The following is an 18,096-nucleotide window of genomic DNA, read 5'->3' as shown; positions in this document are numbered from 1 at the left end:
CAGTGTGTCTCCTCATCCCCAGCATACAAGTAGCAGGATATATTTACATTATCCAAAAGGAATTGCAACTCCTTCAAGTACTTTTCAGTTTACTTACTGAATATGGATTTCAGAGGACTTAAGCTCAAGCAGGGTCTAAAATCTGGTCTCTGAGATAGGAAAAACAATTAGTTGCATGTGACACTTAAATGACTGACATACTTAAACATACTTAAAATGGCATACTTAAACAACAGAGCAACATTTTCCTATCCAGTGCTTTGCACAGCATTAGAAGAGTATTCTTAGGGTGATGAGTCAATTTATCTTCGCTGGCTACTTTCCAAGAGTATCCACTGGTGCCACTATTCCACCTGTAACAACCTTGCACAGCCATGTAGAATTAAGATTTTATTACCTTAAAGAGGAAGAATTAATTTTGATTTTAATCAAAACAATCACAAAACCTAAAGTTTACATGTAGATTTTGGCAGTGATCATTACTAGTAAACTGGATAAAGAATAAATATCAGTACTTCCAAAACTGACACCATAGTAATGCTGCTGCTTGATGCATCAAGCAGGGACGAAATAGAAATAGCAAACTCCCAACAAAAGTTTATTAAGCTTTACTTGGTTACTGTTAATAGGTAACACAATAAAATAAGCTGATTTAAACAGTTTTCCCCAGAGAATACCCCTGTGACTGTGCTCATTGGCAAAACCACTTGTAACATAAGATGGGAAGTTCAGAACAAGCAGGATGGTATAATCAGAGCTGCAATTTGTCAGCAGTGCACTGTATTTAGGAGCAGATAAAGATTTCTGTAAATTTAAGAGGCTGCATACATAAGCAATAGTTCTCATCAGTCCTTAACAATAAAATGAACACATCAGACCAAAATAGTTTCTTAAAAGTAGGTCAAAAATACCCATTCATGATCACTTCTGCATTGGTTTCCTGGCAAATTCATCTACCCACACAGATATACGTAATGTGTATCCTGGAGACAGTGAGGCAGAGGAAGAAAACCAAATACATTAATGAGGTAGCTTAGACTGGGTAACTGCAGTTAAAAGTTTTATTGAACAAAAGAAGGTAAAACGTGTAGTCCAAGTTCACTGAGCAAAAGCAGCTCTCTCGCTGAAGCTGCATTTTGTGCTAAATAACCTTATTAACTGAGACTATACAGAGGACACATTATGCAAGTTATCTCAACAGCAAAGGAGAAAAGGTAGATTAAACTTGATCTGATGGAACGATTTGGTCAAATTCAGTGGCTTAAGTTACTGTTTCTAGCCCTTAACTACCTATATTCAGTACAGGTATACAACAGAGTATACAACTGCACTGAATTCCCATTTGTTAATAGTGTGTGCTCCCAGGCAAGCGGAAGCCAATTCCTGAAAAAAAAAATAAAATTAAAAAATGTAAAGATATTTAAAATGTTTTATTTGAAGCATCATTCAACTGACTGAGGAAAAACACTTGATATATGTTATAAAAAAACTCCCGGCTCTACAAGGTCCGCTTCCTGTACAGTGCTAATATTTTAAAATTATTTTATTTCTCCCCTCTGCCTAAGAAACTTCATATGCTCTGAAAGCACCCACAAATTCAGGTGGGTAAACAGATATGTCAAAAATACTCTGTGAAAAGAGGGAGGTAGCTCAGGCCCCTTGGCAACCTTCGGACAGTTCACATTGTTGTGGTCTACCTCCCCTTGTCATCTGCAGTCAAAAATGAAAGGAAAAAGGATTTCAACTAAGAAATTTAGTGAAAGAACGTGTTCAATACAAAAATCTTCAAATTTGACTCATTGGGCTCCCAAATGTAAGCTATAAGGTACCTCACATCCAATACACAACATTAATAACGTACCTAGTTCATACATTTTATAGACAATATCCTCTCATTTGTTAAACATTTGGCTCGGGCGAGTACATCTTTTTTGTTAACCACTTGACAAACATTCTAGGCCAAACAAACAGCACAAGTAATGTCAAAGTCTTTTTTTTTTTTTTTTCCCAGTAATTGTACGAAATGCTGTAGGCTAAGCCTAACAGAAACTACTGAAGAAAAATAACAGACTCCATGATGCAGTGCAAAGGTGTTACTACAACATCATAAGTCAAGGGATGGTTCTAAGGTGCTGAAAGAGGAGATTCTCTAGACGGTGACCCTGAATTGTCCTCCGGTGGGAAAACAGTAAGAGTGCAGGCTCGAATGCCACCAAGGGATTCTGGGAGGTCAAATACTTTATGCCACTCATCTTTTTCTGGATCATATTTCTGAACTATTTCCACCATGCACCGATTATTCCAAGAATATCCTCCAACAACATAGATTTTATTTTCAAAGACAGCAACCCCAACATCACTTTGCCCACGTAACATGGCAGCAATTGGAGTCCACTGGTCTAGAGTTGGTGAGTAATATTCACAGCTTAGAACATCATCATAATCACTGGTTCCTCTAAAGTGATTTCCACCAATAACATACAGCTTGTCTCCTACAGTACACATGCAATGCAGACCTCTGACTGTCGTCATCGGAGCTTTCTGAGTCCATTTGTCTGTGTCAGGGTCAAAACACATAAGTTCCTTTTGGAAAGTATCATGGGTAATTCCCCCTGGAGAGACAAAACATATGTTAGAGTAGTGCTCACCCTAATAATAAGCATTAAATAACAGCCCCCCCCAAGAAACATTTTAGTGAAATAATTCCATCTTCCTTAAGACTTCTTCACTCTAGCTTAGATTACTATCACAGATGTACTCAATTTCAAATGACACTTGTTCCTTTAAACATGAACACAGGTAGAAGCCATGTCTCACACAACACTTTATTACACATGATCGTTACTGTTTATTACACATGATCACACTTCATTTGGGCAAAATTACCTTTGCTTACATTCATTCAGTTTGCTAGTTTTGTTTCTCACCATCAAGAAAACAGCAATCCATTTCCCTTTCAAATTTTGGTACTGTGCCATTATGTTTTAAACAGTCCTATCACACAGCAGAATTTTATCAGAAAACCTTTTCCATCAACTTCAAGTGAATAGAAAGTGGACATAGATTTCAAATATTCTTCTCTTAACAGATGTCTATATTTCCCTCTGCATTTCTGTCATTCCCATAGCTCTCTGCAAAAGCATGTGGATAAAAACTTCAGGGGAAGTCACAGGATGATTTCCTGTTAGTGGATGAAACATCCCACCTTTCCACAAGGTCACCAGGCAGGTCCCAAAGCAGTCACACCAATTTCAGGCACTGTAGGCATATTAGATATGGTTTAAGACCATAATGCTACTATATTTGATGTCCAAAAAGTATGCAGAGAACACACTGCTACTGAACAATCTCTTTCTGGGCTAACCATTCCACATGGAATTATCACCAGACAGAGATGGCATGGTGTCTACAATACTTAATTCTTCAGCTGGACAGTAAGAACTAAATACAGAAAAAAATTGGACTATCCAGCCTTGGCCCTGAATGACACCTATAGCAGTGGTAGTGCGTGGGAGCTCATCAGAAAGAAAAGCATCTAATGACAAAGGAAGCAATCTTCACATATTCAGTCTCAAAAGTGTTTGGAGCAGACCAAAGGAAAAGAAAAATCTGGGGGAAATACACAGCATTTACATGAAAAAAAACCACAGCAGAGAGCATATACATGTGCTACCTGCAGTAAAACATGCAAAATGGGCAAAAAAGTACTGATAACAGCACAGTAATTAGAAGCTTAAAGGACATGCTCACAGAAAAATAAGCAGCTGCACCTTATAGTAAATTTTAAAATAAATCCCTCCTAGTTTACTGGCACAAGGCCCCCTAATTCAAGATACCCCAAGGATCAAGTTGCTCCAGCACATTTCCCCACCAGTTCTTGTCAGCTAAGCAACCTTGTCCCACCTCTTGCCCTGAATTTCATCTTAGTTCTTAAGAGGACGTCCCTTAAAATTTCAGTAGTAGAATATACATAACCCTGTGATCTCTGTAGTGATCACTGACAGACAGATTGAATCTTCTTTAAAAATTGACAAGGTACCATATTATCAGACAACCTATTGCCCTACTTTGGAAAAAAATGGAATGAAACTATAACCTTGGTGTCATACAGGACTGAGCATATTCCAAAAGAAAGACCAGTGAAAGTACAGACATCATTCACATACTGTGATTACCATGAAAACTTATTTTCCATTAGCTCAGTGAAGGCAAATGTTCTTCTTTAAAGTAATAAAATTTTCAATGCTTTCCAAAGAGGATGTGTTCAATTATACTGCTATAGTATAATTTTATTATGTAAAATATATATAATATTATATTTAATTATATTGCTATATAAATGTGTATCTGCCATTGCTACAAAAATTGTATTCTGATAAAGTGAATAACTGCTTTGGAATTCAGAACTGTCAATTACTATGAAAATGCATAATATTATCTAAAATAATTTTGTCAGAGCCTGCAGTATATATGTTATTTGACTGCCTTCATGTGAAATTGCATCAGTACTTATACTACAGCAAACCTACTGCAACCACAGATAAATTTTTATTGTCTCCCACTGAAATAGAAAAGGTTAGATAAGTAATTGTTTCATAGAGATAATGTCACAGGAATTATTTACCTGAAATATACATTAATCCCCCATACACGGTTCCAGCGTGACCATAGTGGGGTTCATTCATTTTTGCCACGTAGCTCCATTCATTCATCCTGGGATTGTAACATTCCACAGTGGCTGTTGGAAACAAATGACAACATAAAAGTGTTGAAGCCATTGTGGCATTTTGGTGTTGAGTACAGTGCAGTGGCAGAAACTCATAAACAGAGGAAGTACCCACAAGAAACACCGTTCAGCTGAGAAAGTGTCAAGGGAATTACTGAGCTTTATCACAGAATGGTTGGGGTTGGAAGGGTCCTCTGGAGAACATCTAGTCCAAACCCCCTGTTAAAGCAGGACCACCCAGAGCAGGTTGCACAAGACTGTGCTCAGCTGGGTTTTGAATGTTCCCAGAGAAGGAGACTCCACAACCTCCCTGGGCAGCCTGTTCCAGTGCTCTGTCACCGCCACAGTAAAGAATTTTCTCACCCTATTCAGATGGAACTTTCCAAATATAAATTTGTGCCCCTTGCCCCTTGTCATGTCACTGGGCACCACTGAAGAGTCTGCTCCCATCCTCTTGAGATCTGTCCTTCACATATTTGTGTGCATTGATAAAATCCCCTCTCAATCCTCTTTTCTCTGGGTTGAACCCAGCTCCCTCATGTTTCCTCATAAGACAGATGCTCCAGTCCACTCATCTTCCTAGCCCTCCACTGGACCTTCTCCAGTAGTTCCTTGTCTTCTTTGTACTGGAGAGCTCATAACTGGACACAGCAGTCCAGATGTGGCCTCACCAGGGCTGAGCAGAGGAGCAGAATCACCTCCCTCAACCTGATGCAAACTCATGCTCTTCCTATTGTACCCCAGGATACCCTTGCATTCTTGTCCCCCAGGGCACACTGCTGGCTCATGGACAGCTTTTTGTCTACCAGGACTCTCAGGTCCTTCTCCACAGACCTGTTTCCCAGCAGGTCAGCCCCCAGCCTGTGCTGGTGCCTGTGCTGAACTTCATTAGGCTCCTCTACAGCGTGTCCTGGCCTTGCTGAATGTCAGCAATCCTTTAAGTGTTCCAGTCACTCCTCCCAGGTCTGTACCATCAGCAAACCTGCTGAGAGTACACTCTGTCCCTTGTTGACTAATTTTCTATTGTCTAGTGTTTTATTAAGTACTTGCACAGCAACATACAGCACAGCATATGGAAGTCACTAAACCAAACAGTTTACAAAAGCCAGGCTTTAATAAAATACAAGATGAAACATCCCTGAATCTGGAAAGGAGAGGAGTGCCTATGTCAATACACAGCTCCATTTGTGCAGTTTTCTTTGTGAACTGAAATGTTAAAATGATCAAAGGATTTATCAGATCAGAAATCACAGAGGATAGTACTAAGTTAAAAAGAAACCCAGCACCCAGGAGTCCTTGCAGAATGCATTGCTGAGAAGGAATCCTCTCTTCCAAGTAAGATGGGAGAGATGCAGGCTGCAGGGAAAGGGCTATGCAGTAAATACAGAGAATAACAGATTCAATAATGGCTATGTGCAGGCTGTAGGGATTGGTAGCTTGAATAGTACAATGTGATCGGAGGGGCAGGAGATCCTCCAAAATCCTCTAATATACTGACCTTATGATGCACAGAGCAATTCTGAATAATTAAGTTATCTTAAAGACAAATTAAACCTCATTTAAAATAATTAAAATTGAGAATGAGATTCTAATGCCTGTTATACAATGCTTAATCTCTGAAGAGAGATGTTTATGAACGATTCACACAAAAAATGAATCTGTCTTCAGAAGTGGCATTTTACATGCTCTAGAAAATGTTTTTTATGGAATCAAGGGTAGAAAATCTGAGTCAGCTCTATGGAATCAGTGATGGTAACTTAACAGTCCAGAATTATGCATCTACTGAAAGAAACAACAACAACAACAAATAGAACCTGAGAAACTTGCCATTTTAAAGGCAGAATGTAGTTAGTGTTAGTCTAAGCCTGCAGAATTAGCAGTACTGGCCAGGCCAGTAAAGAACACCAAACAGGAGCACTTATACAGTGATTAACAGGCAACTCAACCTAACTGTTTAGCTGTCCTAAAAATATCCTTTGCCTGGATTATGGTAATGAACACATCAGAAGTTATACTATTAAATATATATAAATCTATGAGTTGTATTTCTCTGTACTGCAACTTGACACCACATGCAGTATTTGCCCAATCTCCAAATAAACCCATGCTCACTCTGGTAAAAATGAATCCATCCTTAGCAATATTCTTTTCTAAAAAGGAAAGCTCCTTTCTACTCTGCTCCATTTAGCAATCAGAAGCAAAGATGTGCGGAAATTTCAAAACCAGAAAAAAAAAAAGATTTGATGGGTAATTACAGCTGTCCCATTTCCACCCTGACAGTAGACCCTTCTGACCTGCTGCTCATCATTCTACTTGCTTTCACAAAAACAAAGGCATCCTCTTTCCCATGGTGCTTCCACTGTGCGCTGAGGTGAGGAACTTGTATTTCCAACACACTGGGACAGGAAGAGCAGAGTATGTGCAAAGCAATCACAAAGCCAGCAGCACCCAGATGAACGTGACATTCAACACTGGACGGTTTTATCTCGCTCTGCACCATGGACTGCATTTAAGAGAGAAGCCGTAGCCAAAAAATCACTTCAGCAAGAGAAAACAGAACATGCAGAAATTGGTATACATTACTGCCATCACTATCACAAAGTTGTAAAGATATTAGTTATCTGAGGAGGGATGATGTTCAGTCCAAGATCCCTCACATCCTGATGTGTCTTTAAAATTCTCTCGAACATTCCCAGTAGGGCTAAAGTACTGTTTGATGGTATTTCAGGCAAACTATTCCAACTCAAATCTCACATTTACTGTGCTCTAGTTAATCACTTTCCAGCTGAAAAGTCCTACTCTTGTTTGATTGATTGGTGTAGTTGTTTCCCTGTTACCTTGCAAGGTCATTCAATTTCTCTGCACTGAAAAGATATCCTTCTGCACTGAAAAGAAAAAAATATTCAAAATTCCAGTTATTAAAGGTGCCCATCAATTTAAAGGAGGCATCAGGATGTTCTCTACAAAGTCTCCAAGCAGAGCACAGTTCACAAAACACTCAAAACCTGCTACTTTACTGAATCTAAGTATATATCCTATAAAGCATGAGACTGATGGATTTATTCTTTCAACAGCATGAATGATTCAAACCAGACTTTATTTATGTTTAACAGCAGAACTTCTGATGTGTTCATTACCATAATCCAGGCAAGACAAGCCTCGTTTTAATAGAATTAAGCAATCTCAAAAAGACACAAAGCTTTGGCAGTCCCAAGGGATGTTCAGCTCGCACTCATTTTATGGTGCCATCTGTGATGCCATTTGAGGAGTATACAGATATTTAGCACTTCTCTGTCAGTAGCATCTACTGTGTCCTGAGGTTTATTACAGCAGCACTTAGCAACTGTGTGACATTCTAAAACCCAGATTCTTAATTTTGTTACATAATTTCTATAATACAGTTGGTTTCTATACAACTCAAAGATGACTTGCTTAAAGAGTTCCTGACTAATTTTGTCCTAGAATAGAAAGGAGCCACTTCAAAATAAGCCCCTATGCAAGAGGTCCTCCAGTTCACATTTAATTTGGTATTCACATTACTACTTACAGTAAACAGCCCAAATGGGTAATGATGCATATATCCTTAATCAAAAACATTTAAAATATATTTTTTTAGTACATAGTTATAATTAAAATATAGACTCACAGGAGAAGTTTTTACATAAACAAGGAAGGTTCAGCATCATAGAGGGCACCTGGAAAATAAATGCCTTCCAACTTGATGGGCACAGGGTCAGAAGAACAAGTCCTGCCTGGACTACAAGTCTTCTCTTTCCATCTTCATTGCAGTGTGGTGATCAAAGTATCAATGAATCTGTGGTTGAGTCACAACTCAATATCCCCTAAGGTGCTTAGGAAAAGCCCATATATAAAAATCTCAAACTCCGCTCAAGCCCATCAACAGCAGAGCCTGGAATATTCCAAAATACCTAAATGCACAAGTTTTCTAGCACTTACAGGCACAGCTTCTGCCATCAAGCATCACAACTGAACTCTTGAAATGAGCTACAAAAATCTGCTTGTCTGAGAAGAGGAAACAGTCTCCAAAACTCTGCACAACAGCACAGCTGGAAACTACCAGTGTGCTCTGATTCATGAGTATCTCAGTGAGTCACACCTGGTTTTCCCTTTGCCTCTTTTTCCAAGAAGTCTTGTCTTTTGCACACCTGCCTTCTCCAGGCTGGGCTCCTCCTTGTGCCAAAGAGCTGTTCTCCCTGCCTTCTGTTCTGGGAATACCTTTAGCAGGTGCCAGCTTTGCCACTCTAAGAGAACCAACCAGAACTACGTACAACCCTTCCAGGAGCAGTGCATGTTTCTGCACAGCCCTAAGTTGTTACACAGTTGAAAAATCTGAATTGTAATTCAGGACATTTCAAGTATATATTTACCACACTGCAATGCATGTAACCACACACCTGGAAATTCACTTGTCCTCACTAATGAACCAAACTTTTCTCAGTGGCATGCACTGATAAAACAGCAGCTGGTTATTACACTAAGGCACATACTGCTGAGGTAGAAAGTGGCATTTACAAAGTTCTCAGAAGATGAAACATCTGAAAACTGTTTTGATAAGGCCTGATAGAAAGCTTCAAAAAAGTATACTTTCTATTCCAGTGAATGTCAGGAGAAAAAAAAAATTCATTTTAGTAACTTTAATCTTTTGGCCCTTTTCCATAAGAGCTGATCTTCCAGAAAGCTGAATTCTGGTTTGGGGAATTTTTCCTCTCTAACAACAGATTGAAATTAGTTTGAACCCAAGGGCAACTTCTTTAATACCTGTCCAACACACGTTTGACCTTCTCTTCTATGAAATGCCTGAGAGTTTTTCTCATCTGAAGAGAATGGGAAGTTTAAGCTGGATTTCATCTTTTGGCTGTCAAGGTTTATGAAAGAAACATGAAAATGAAAAGTGACTTGCCTCACAATTAACAAGAAAAGAAACTGAAGCCCAAATCAAAGCATCAGACAGCTACAATATTTAGCATTTAGAGTGCTCTTCCCACAGAATGATCCAATGACATTTTTCAGGTCTGTGTGGAAATCGCTGCAGCATTTTAATGATATCTTTACAGAAGATTTTATATAGGTGATAAATTTTGTATTTTAATTAAAGCTGCAGAAGAGTTGAGGTCAGCAGAACGATACTGCTTGATCTAATTTAAGGGAACACTGCACTTAAAGCCTGCTGCACACACAGCTTGCACTGGCTTAGTGATGGCATTATTTCACATTGATTTGGTTAGACTTGCAACTTTTTCACTGACATTATTATAACCCTACTCTGCTGAGATGGTACAGTGCACAAGGTCAGCAATCTGATTATCCACTATTAATTCACACCATTAGAAAACAGCTCACTGAAGCTATTTTTCAGGTTTTCTGATACTCAAGAAAAATGTCAATACATGTTAGTTTGTACATTTGGCCTTTTACAGGCTATTAAGCTTGTTTAGAATGTATTTTCAGGTAAATAAAGTGACGTGTAGGAAAAACTCTGAAAACCTCAGCAGAAAATGGCTGTCTAGGGAAAACAAATTATTACAAAACAGTTTCCCATCTTTTTTGGAAACAGGAGGCATTTTTAAATATCCCATTTTATCAAAGATTAGAACGGATTTTAAGCTTCTAGCAAACCCAGCCCAGTTTTGTGTGGTGGAAGCAATGTACTATATGTTTCCTAAGAAAGTTTGCAACATGATCATGAAAAAAAGTGTGTATGTAAATAACTGAGATGCATTAATTAAAAAAATCACAGATGCTGCAGTAGAAATTAGATTTAGTATTGTTTCAATTAAAAATGTTTCTCATTGAACTTAAAAATATCTGTGCATGTCCAAAAAGCAAATCCTAGCAGCAAGAGATACTGTCAGAAAGACTTGACAAGACACAGTTGAGTACTGGACTGAAAGCAGCAAACAAAATAATGAAATGTTACATCTGGTTGAGATGCAATATTATGCTAAATTATTCCAAGCATAATCACTGTAATATTTCAATTTTAAGGCACAGACAAATGTACAATTGAGTGCACTCCCCCAGACTTGACTAAATGCTAACCACTGTGGCTTTGCACAAAGCAGTGGATTAATACAGGTCATCCTCTGCAGACTTTTGCTAAATTAAAAGTTACCATGTATTTGTTCTTTGTTTCTAACCATCTTATTTTCCATAAATTGATTTTTTTCTTTTTTTATATATCAAGTGAAATGAATTATCATTTGTAAGGGGGAAGAAAAACAGGAGGCAGAAGGAGAGTCATACATACTAGTAAGTTAACTATGTACTCATAAAATATATCAAATTAAATAATTAAAAAGCCCAGAATGTCAGAATAAATGAATCTCACTGGTCTCTGAGTGAAAGAAATCACTGTCATTACTTCACTTAAAAAAGAAAAAAGCAGCAGCAAAAACCCCTTAGTATTTCAAATTACTAATCCAGAAAATTTGTGTCTTTTAAAATGTAACCTTCATTGAACAGCAAGTTTCAGTTAGTCATGTATCCCTTAAGAGTGGGTTTTGTTTCTCAACTAATGATTTTTTTTTTCTATAATTGCATTTATATATCACCACACTTGCACACATACATGCTTATTTCATGTTTGATAGTAAGGGCAAAGACATTAGATGTCATCACTACACAAGATAAACGCATTTGGACTTTTTTTTTTTGTAGAATCCCTTCTAAAATTAACTTCTAGTGCTATCCAGACAAATTTCCCTCTGCATTTGCAGTATTTCCAGAAAGAAGCTGCACACCAATGACTTCAACTTGTTTCCTCTCCACCCTTCAAGGCCCAAGAAAGGGGCAAGAGGCCGGCTCCAAGAGAACTCACCTAGCTCACCCGCTGCATTTCGACCACCGACTGCATACAAATGTCCTTTGAGGGCACTTAGGTGGAAGAAGGTCCGCTTCTCATTTAAAGACGCGACTTGCATCCACTTGTTGTAGCGAGGGTCAAACCTGAAGACCGTGTCGACCGCCGTCTTTCCTTTCGTGTCGTAATTGCTCTGGCCCCCGACCACGTAAAGAAAGTTTCCGATCACGGCGATGCCGTGCTGGTACCTCGGTGCATCCATGGGAGCCAAGGATTTCCATTCGTGGGCCTTCTCGTCGTACATCCGTAACTCCTTGCTGACAACCAGCTGCTGCCTCAGCACTCCCCCCAACGTCACCAAGTGCGTGCTGTCCGACCGGATGGCCGTTCTCTCCGACTGCATCACCGGCTGCATGTATGGCATCATTTGGTAGTTGCTGGCTTCCAAAAGCAAGTTGACGCAGGTGTTGTCAGTTCTCATGAAGTCCACTGTTTGAACATAGTTAATAAGATCATTGGGTGTCATCAGAGGAAACCTGATGTTCTTCATTAGCTTCGCAGCGTACTCCATCCGAGGCTCCTCGTAGCGCAGCCAGCGACAAGCCGCCTTGAAAAGTTCAAGTTCAGTGCAGTGCTTAAGGCTATTACTTGAAAGCACAAAGGCAAGACGTTCAAAGGGGAGTTTCACAAATTCACCAGTACTTAATAATGCGGGGAAGTTCTTCAGGATGAAGTTATTAACATATTTATCCACTTCTGTGAGATTGTATGTGTTGGCAATTCGCCCAACCTCAACACAGTTTTCCAACGAAACCTATTAAGCAAACAGAAAAAGGAATCAAAACACTTTCTTAATTTGATGTCTAAATGATAATGTAAAATTTAATGAATACTGTAGAATCAGCAATATTTCATCATTTCACAATGCTCAGGGTGATTTACACATGAGCATATAAATATTCAATGTGATGTATATATTCATGACTGCAAGGGGAGACCCAATTTATTTCTTATTTTGAAGAAAGAAATGAGAAAAGTAACAAGCAGATGGCATATATTGTGCCAAATACATTATACAATGACTATGCATAGCAATCATACAGCACTTCGTCTTTGAAAAACTCTGAAAACATCTCTGTAAGAAAGACACGTGGAAAATACAGTTAAGGGAGAGGTGATCAGCCCAAGGTTAGAGAGAGCAATGCAGAAATCTTACCATTAGACATTTAAACTTTTAACATTTAGACTTTTAAACATTATTAAAATTGTATTGGAATAATGAAACCGAAGAGAATGGCACAGCTACCCCTCCTATGCCACATATTTCGGACACTTTATTTACAGTGTTCAATCCTATGAATACGTTCCTTCAAAACAAACAAAAATGGATCTTTAATAAATCAAGGCTGTCCTCGTACAAACTATGTTCAAAATTAAATACATATCAAAAATAAGACAAAGGTAGTGACTTTATTTCATATATATATATATATATATATAAAAATTTTTTTAAGAATGAACCTAGTAGGATTTCCCCTAAGACTACCCACTGCATTAAATGCTATAGCAGTATGGATCACACCCTACTTTAATTCAATACTTGAGTGACTATATCTTGATAAACATCTATTTTACACTGTTCCTGCATCTACGTTTCTTATGTCTTTGGCTCCTAAATTTCTGAGGTCATTTGGGATCCAAGGCAGAGGGAGGAAGAAACACGTCAGGCATGGGGTGTAACTTAAAGTGGGTTTCCAGAAAACCCAGTCAATTAATTTCATCAAGCTCCGTGCTACATGTGCAAAGCAAGTCAATCAAATGCTTCTTGCTGAGAATTGCAGCTTTTTTTGCATTCAAACCTTATTGCAATTCAAGCTTCATTTACACATGCTTTCTAGTCTCTGTGCATGTCAGTCCTACTAAGTGTCAACCATTTCCACGACTTTGTGATTCTCATTATACTTGTAATACCAAAAGAATTTAAGCTTCCGAATCTCATAGTTATTTTTAAAAAGATTATAAAGATTGAGGACTATGACCTGACTGCAACCTAAGATTTCAAAAACGTTCAATGACCTTCTGGTCATGACAGAGATTACAAGATTTTAATGCTGTATAACTCAATCTGATCATTGCCCTTTAATACCAGACAATTCAAATGTCTAATGAGTACAGGAATAGGAGATCATCTTAATTCACTAGAAACTGATCTAACTTGCCCAGGAGTTAAGATCTGTGGTTATCCAAAGTCTTCATTCACACATTTTGAAACGCCTTCATACACTCAAAGGTTCCAAACCTTATTCTTCATCTCCAGGAACAGTAACCCTGTAATCAGATCCTATCTGTAAGATGAAGGTGCAGTGGACTCTTAGGAGTTCTGTTATGAAACTATATGTGCAATGGATACCTGGAAATTATTTTTTTATTACAAGACAGATCACGTTGTTTACATAAAAATGTAATCACACCAACTAGTAGTGGCCTATAAAACATTCTCTGACTGTTTTTTAGAGTCAGTACCAAACAGGTTGTTCACAGAAGTTGTGGATTCTCCATCCCTGGAAGTGCTCGAGGCCAGGTTGGACGGGGCTCTGAGCAACCTGGTCTAGTAAAAGGTGTCCCTGCCTATGGCAGGGGGGTTGGAACTAGATCATCTTTAAGGTCCCTCCCAACCCAAGCCATTCTATGATTCTAATTTCTGTACATTTCCTAAGGATGAATCCTAAATTTTTAATTTACATAAATTAATTGCATAATGGAAGTAACACCACGCCATAAATTAAGTGAAACAGGACATTCTTACTCCTAAAATTTCTTTCCAGTTGTATAATAAAAAAATATTAAGCAATGGAAAAAATCACAAACAGCTTACTTGCAGCACAGTACAAATCTTAACTCTTGGTATACAGTTATTGTATTTAAAAATCCCTTTGGAATACATTTACTGGCATCAAAATACAGAGATGCAGCACTTCCTCCATGTGAAGGTAAGATATTGCCCACTGAAAAGGCATGCTTGAAGTTAAAAGATCAAAGCAAAACCCATACAGGTTCTGTACCATTGGTACATGGTGTTCAGGTTGCAGTGAAGTATTTGGAGTCATTGCAGACACTCTGACACTTACCAAGTGCTCAGCATGCATCAGGTTATGTATTAGCATAGTTATGTTACACTGTAAATCTATGCAATTTAATATATTCCTTGAATTCTTACATTTGAGAAATTTATTGACAAATTACACACTGTTAATGACTGATGAACATGACATGAGCAGTTTCCACTCACCCCAAAGTTCTCGGAAAATTTACTTTACACTGCCTTTATTAATCCACTGGAACTGTACTGCACCCAGGTTTGGGATTTTTCATCTATGATTGCAAGAACTTCCCATTATGCTTATGAAACTGTGAACTACATTTGGCTCACTAACAAATTCCACCACTCACCGCAGATTAGGGTGCCAAAACAAATATTTTCTTAAAAGTTACTTTCTCTGGCAAAATTACTATTACCCTCTTTACTATGTTCTAAGATAACAATCAATAACCAGGCTAAATTATATTGCAAAGATTTAACAGTCATAAAAATATATATATTCTATACATTCTTATATCCTGAGCCAAAAAAAAAAAAAATCCTTCAACAGAATGTAATGCAATAGCTACTTTTACTTAAATATTTCAAATTGGACAGAAAGTACAATAATGCTACTTAAACACTTAAGTACTTCAGTTAGTCAAGTGTTGGAAAAAAAAAAGGTCTGACATGCTATGCTACTTATGAGAGGCATGGAAATGGTTCTGTATGGAAGTCCATCAATCAGGAGCTCATCAAGTGTAACTTCTGGAAATCCCACCAAAGTGAACAGGAAGAATGGAAATATCAGATGAAAACATAAGACTGGTTGTACAGTGTATCCAGTAACTAGTAAAAATACTCACACAGAAAGACCTAAAAGCCATAAACAGCTAAGCAGCTCCATAAGGAGTTGAAAATTTTATTTAAATAAATTCTATTTTATGTGGTCTTTGACTCCTGAGCAGAGACACTCATTCATATTACTCATTGCAACTGTTATTACAAAGCAGAAGTTGCACAAAATACTAAAAAGCTTTTCAAAAAAGAAAGGTCAAGCACAGCACTGTATTATTACAGCCTGAAAATCCCAATGCAAAAGCCAAAGTACTTTCTTGAGAATGTGGTTCACTTAATTCTTTGAAATATTGAAGCAATCACTACCCAAGCTGTCATAAAAACTTAATGGACTATAAAATACTACAAAACTGGACACAGCAAAACGATTGCAAGCATATTTCTGAGAGAAACTCAGAAATAACATGCACAGAAAGTCAAGCTCTGAAGCCCAGTACCACAAAACATTTGGGTGCCTAACTTTGTTTTGTTTCAATGACTGTTAGACATTGAAGCACTTAACACAGTGTTTCAAAGAGTGGAAGTTTAAAAAGAGCTCACATACCCCTGAAACCCTCAATTTTTCTGTGGGCTCCCATACACAGAAGCCAAGAAAAAACAGCTAAGAAATTTGACTAGCTCAGAAAGTTGAATCAATTATACCCCTACATAACAAAAGGCAAATTTCTGGTGGCTGGCAGAGCTGGTCCCAGCATTAAATCCCATGCTCCCACAAAACAGATTATCTTGCTCCATCCTCAGATAACCAAGTTCTTTTGACAAGACAGGACTTCCAAGTATTAAGCCCTCAATATTTGACAATTTGCTAGTTGTTACAAAACTGTAAAGCACAGAATTATGGAAGGAATAAATTTTACTTAAGCAAGTACAGCCAAAACATTCATTTTCAATGTTTTGGAATGTTGTCTTTAATTACAGTACAACACCCCCTTCCCCATTACCCTGTGATTTTCCCCTGAGTGCTGTAATTTACTTGGACAGGTTTCTCATCTTTCTCCATTTTGTACACTACTTCTACTTTTGCAAAATCACTACTGCGTGCTCTCTAGCACTCACTACTCTGAAAACAGTTCCATGGCATTTTTATTAATTATAATTACATTATGCCTCATTTAGATGTGAACATAGGAGTAGTCCTAGTCTATTGTACAGCTATAAATATTTAAAACTAATAGTAGGAGTAAAACTGAAAACATCTTAGGAAGTATTCCAGTGTTTCTCAGAGTCTGTTTGGCTACAGAGCAAAGATTATCACAGCAATGGGCTACTTGACAGGAGAGGTGTACATGCAGAGCAAATAAAAGAACACTTTCAAGTCAACTACAGCAGATACAATTCTTTGAAGGTCTCACTATTTTTGTTACATGAATTAAGCTGTTACCTTAAGCTTCTGCTTTTCTTTCTAAATATTTCCAAAACCCTCTTATGAATTAACACAATTACATTATGCCTTACATAAACTGACTTCTATAATCTCTTTAATAATGGACTCCCTAGACAATTCAAAGACAAATAAGCATTTGTCTGGAAATGCTTACATCAGGTCGTGGATGCTGCTCTCAAGTCACATATCTTCAGTAGAAATCAGCTCAAGACTTGCTCAGAATACTCATTTAAATCACAGAAATGCTCCTTCAAAAATAGAGTGAAACTGGGGAATAGTCTTTGTAAAGCTAAGATATGATAATTAAAAAAGTAAAAAACCACAACCCAATTTCCTAGCCAACTCTTGTTCCAACAAAAGTAAGTTCATTCAAAATTTCTTTATACAAGGATGCTGAGAATACAACCAGGCCAACAGCACAACCTCAATTTTGTACTTCCTCTAGAGCTACACCATGAATGAAATTATGTCTCCTTAGACACTGGTGTAAATGAAAGCCTTCCAGAAAAAAAGAATCAATAAAATGAAGGGAATTAATAAAGTCTTCCTGATTCCTTGAAAATGTAGTATCAAACAAAACATTTTTTACTTGAACAAGAACAGTGACTGAGTCAATATCATAAGTGAAGGCACCTTCACAGAACAAGCATTTTAAACAATGAAAAAAATTATTCCAAATAACACTATTTAATATGAAAAAAACCTTTCCCTCAGAAAGGAAAATAAACAAGCAGTTGCCCTATGCAGAAAGGGGAAAGGGCAACATGATGTCCCTGGGGCTCACCTCCCATCAATGGGAGGCCGCTCCAAATCCCTGATTTAGAACACCACTAAGACCTTTTCCCAAATTGGTATTTATAATAATGTCAACCTTGGAAAGGCACACTGTGTTCATTTTGGAAGGTAAAAAAACACTGAGCAACATAAAATAGGTGGTGTAGGATTGAAGAGTATTAAGATTAATGAAACATTATTGCAATAATCTCAGAGAATCAGCCAGTTAGAAAATATTCCCAAATTAAAAGCAAAACAGCGCATTATAGACCCTAGATGTCTCTAACACTTCCCTTATGAAACAAATTGCTGTTATTACCAGCTTGGAGTCCTCTTCTTTGCATAAATCCTGGTATATGTCAACTAAGGAGGTCACATTTCTAAGCCTGTACTCTGCAGAGCAATGGGAATACCTGGTTCTTTATTTCTCATTACAGGCTATCAGAAAGCTGAAT

General features: G+C 37.8%; 1 protein-coding gene across 5 annotated transcripts in view; it reads right to left on the bottom strand.

Moving 5' to 3' along the window:
* Positions 1-585: 585 nt before the first annotated feature.
* The window catches only part of KLHL13 (kelch like family member 13), a 67,753-nt gene continuing 50,242 nt past the window's right edge, over positions 586-18,096 (bottom strand). For all 5 annotated transcript variants that reach the window (XM_018070742.2, XM_018070740.2, XM_008930694.2 and 2 more), the window contains 3 exons: positions 11,565-12,360; positions 4,625-4,738; positions 586-2,612 (listed from right to left, as the gene is read on the bottom strand). In XM_018070742.2, coding sequence (XP_017926231.1) covers positions 2,125-2,612; positions 4,625-4,738; positions 11,565-12,360 — 1,398 coding nt within the window. In that variant the 3' untranslated portion in view covers positions 586-2,124. The remainder of the gene's footprint in view (positions 2,613-4,624; positions 4,739-11,564; positions 12,361-18,096) is intronic.

Source organism: Manacus vitellinus, unplaced genomic scaffold (assembly GCF_001715985.3).
Source record: "Manacus vitellinus isolate BGI_N305 unplaced genomic scaffold, ASM171598v3 scaffold_19_pilon, whole genome shotgun sequence".
NCBI classification, from domain to species: domain Eukaryota; kingdom Metazoa; phylum Chordata; class Aves; order Passeriformes; family Pipridae; genus Manacus; species Manacus vitellinus.
The sequence above is the reverse complement of the archived record's forward strand: the minus strand, read 5'-3'. Positions and strand labels throughout refer to the sequence as shown.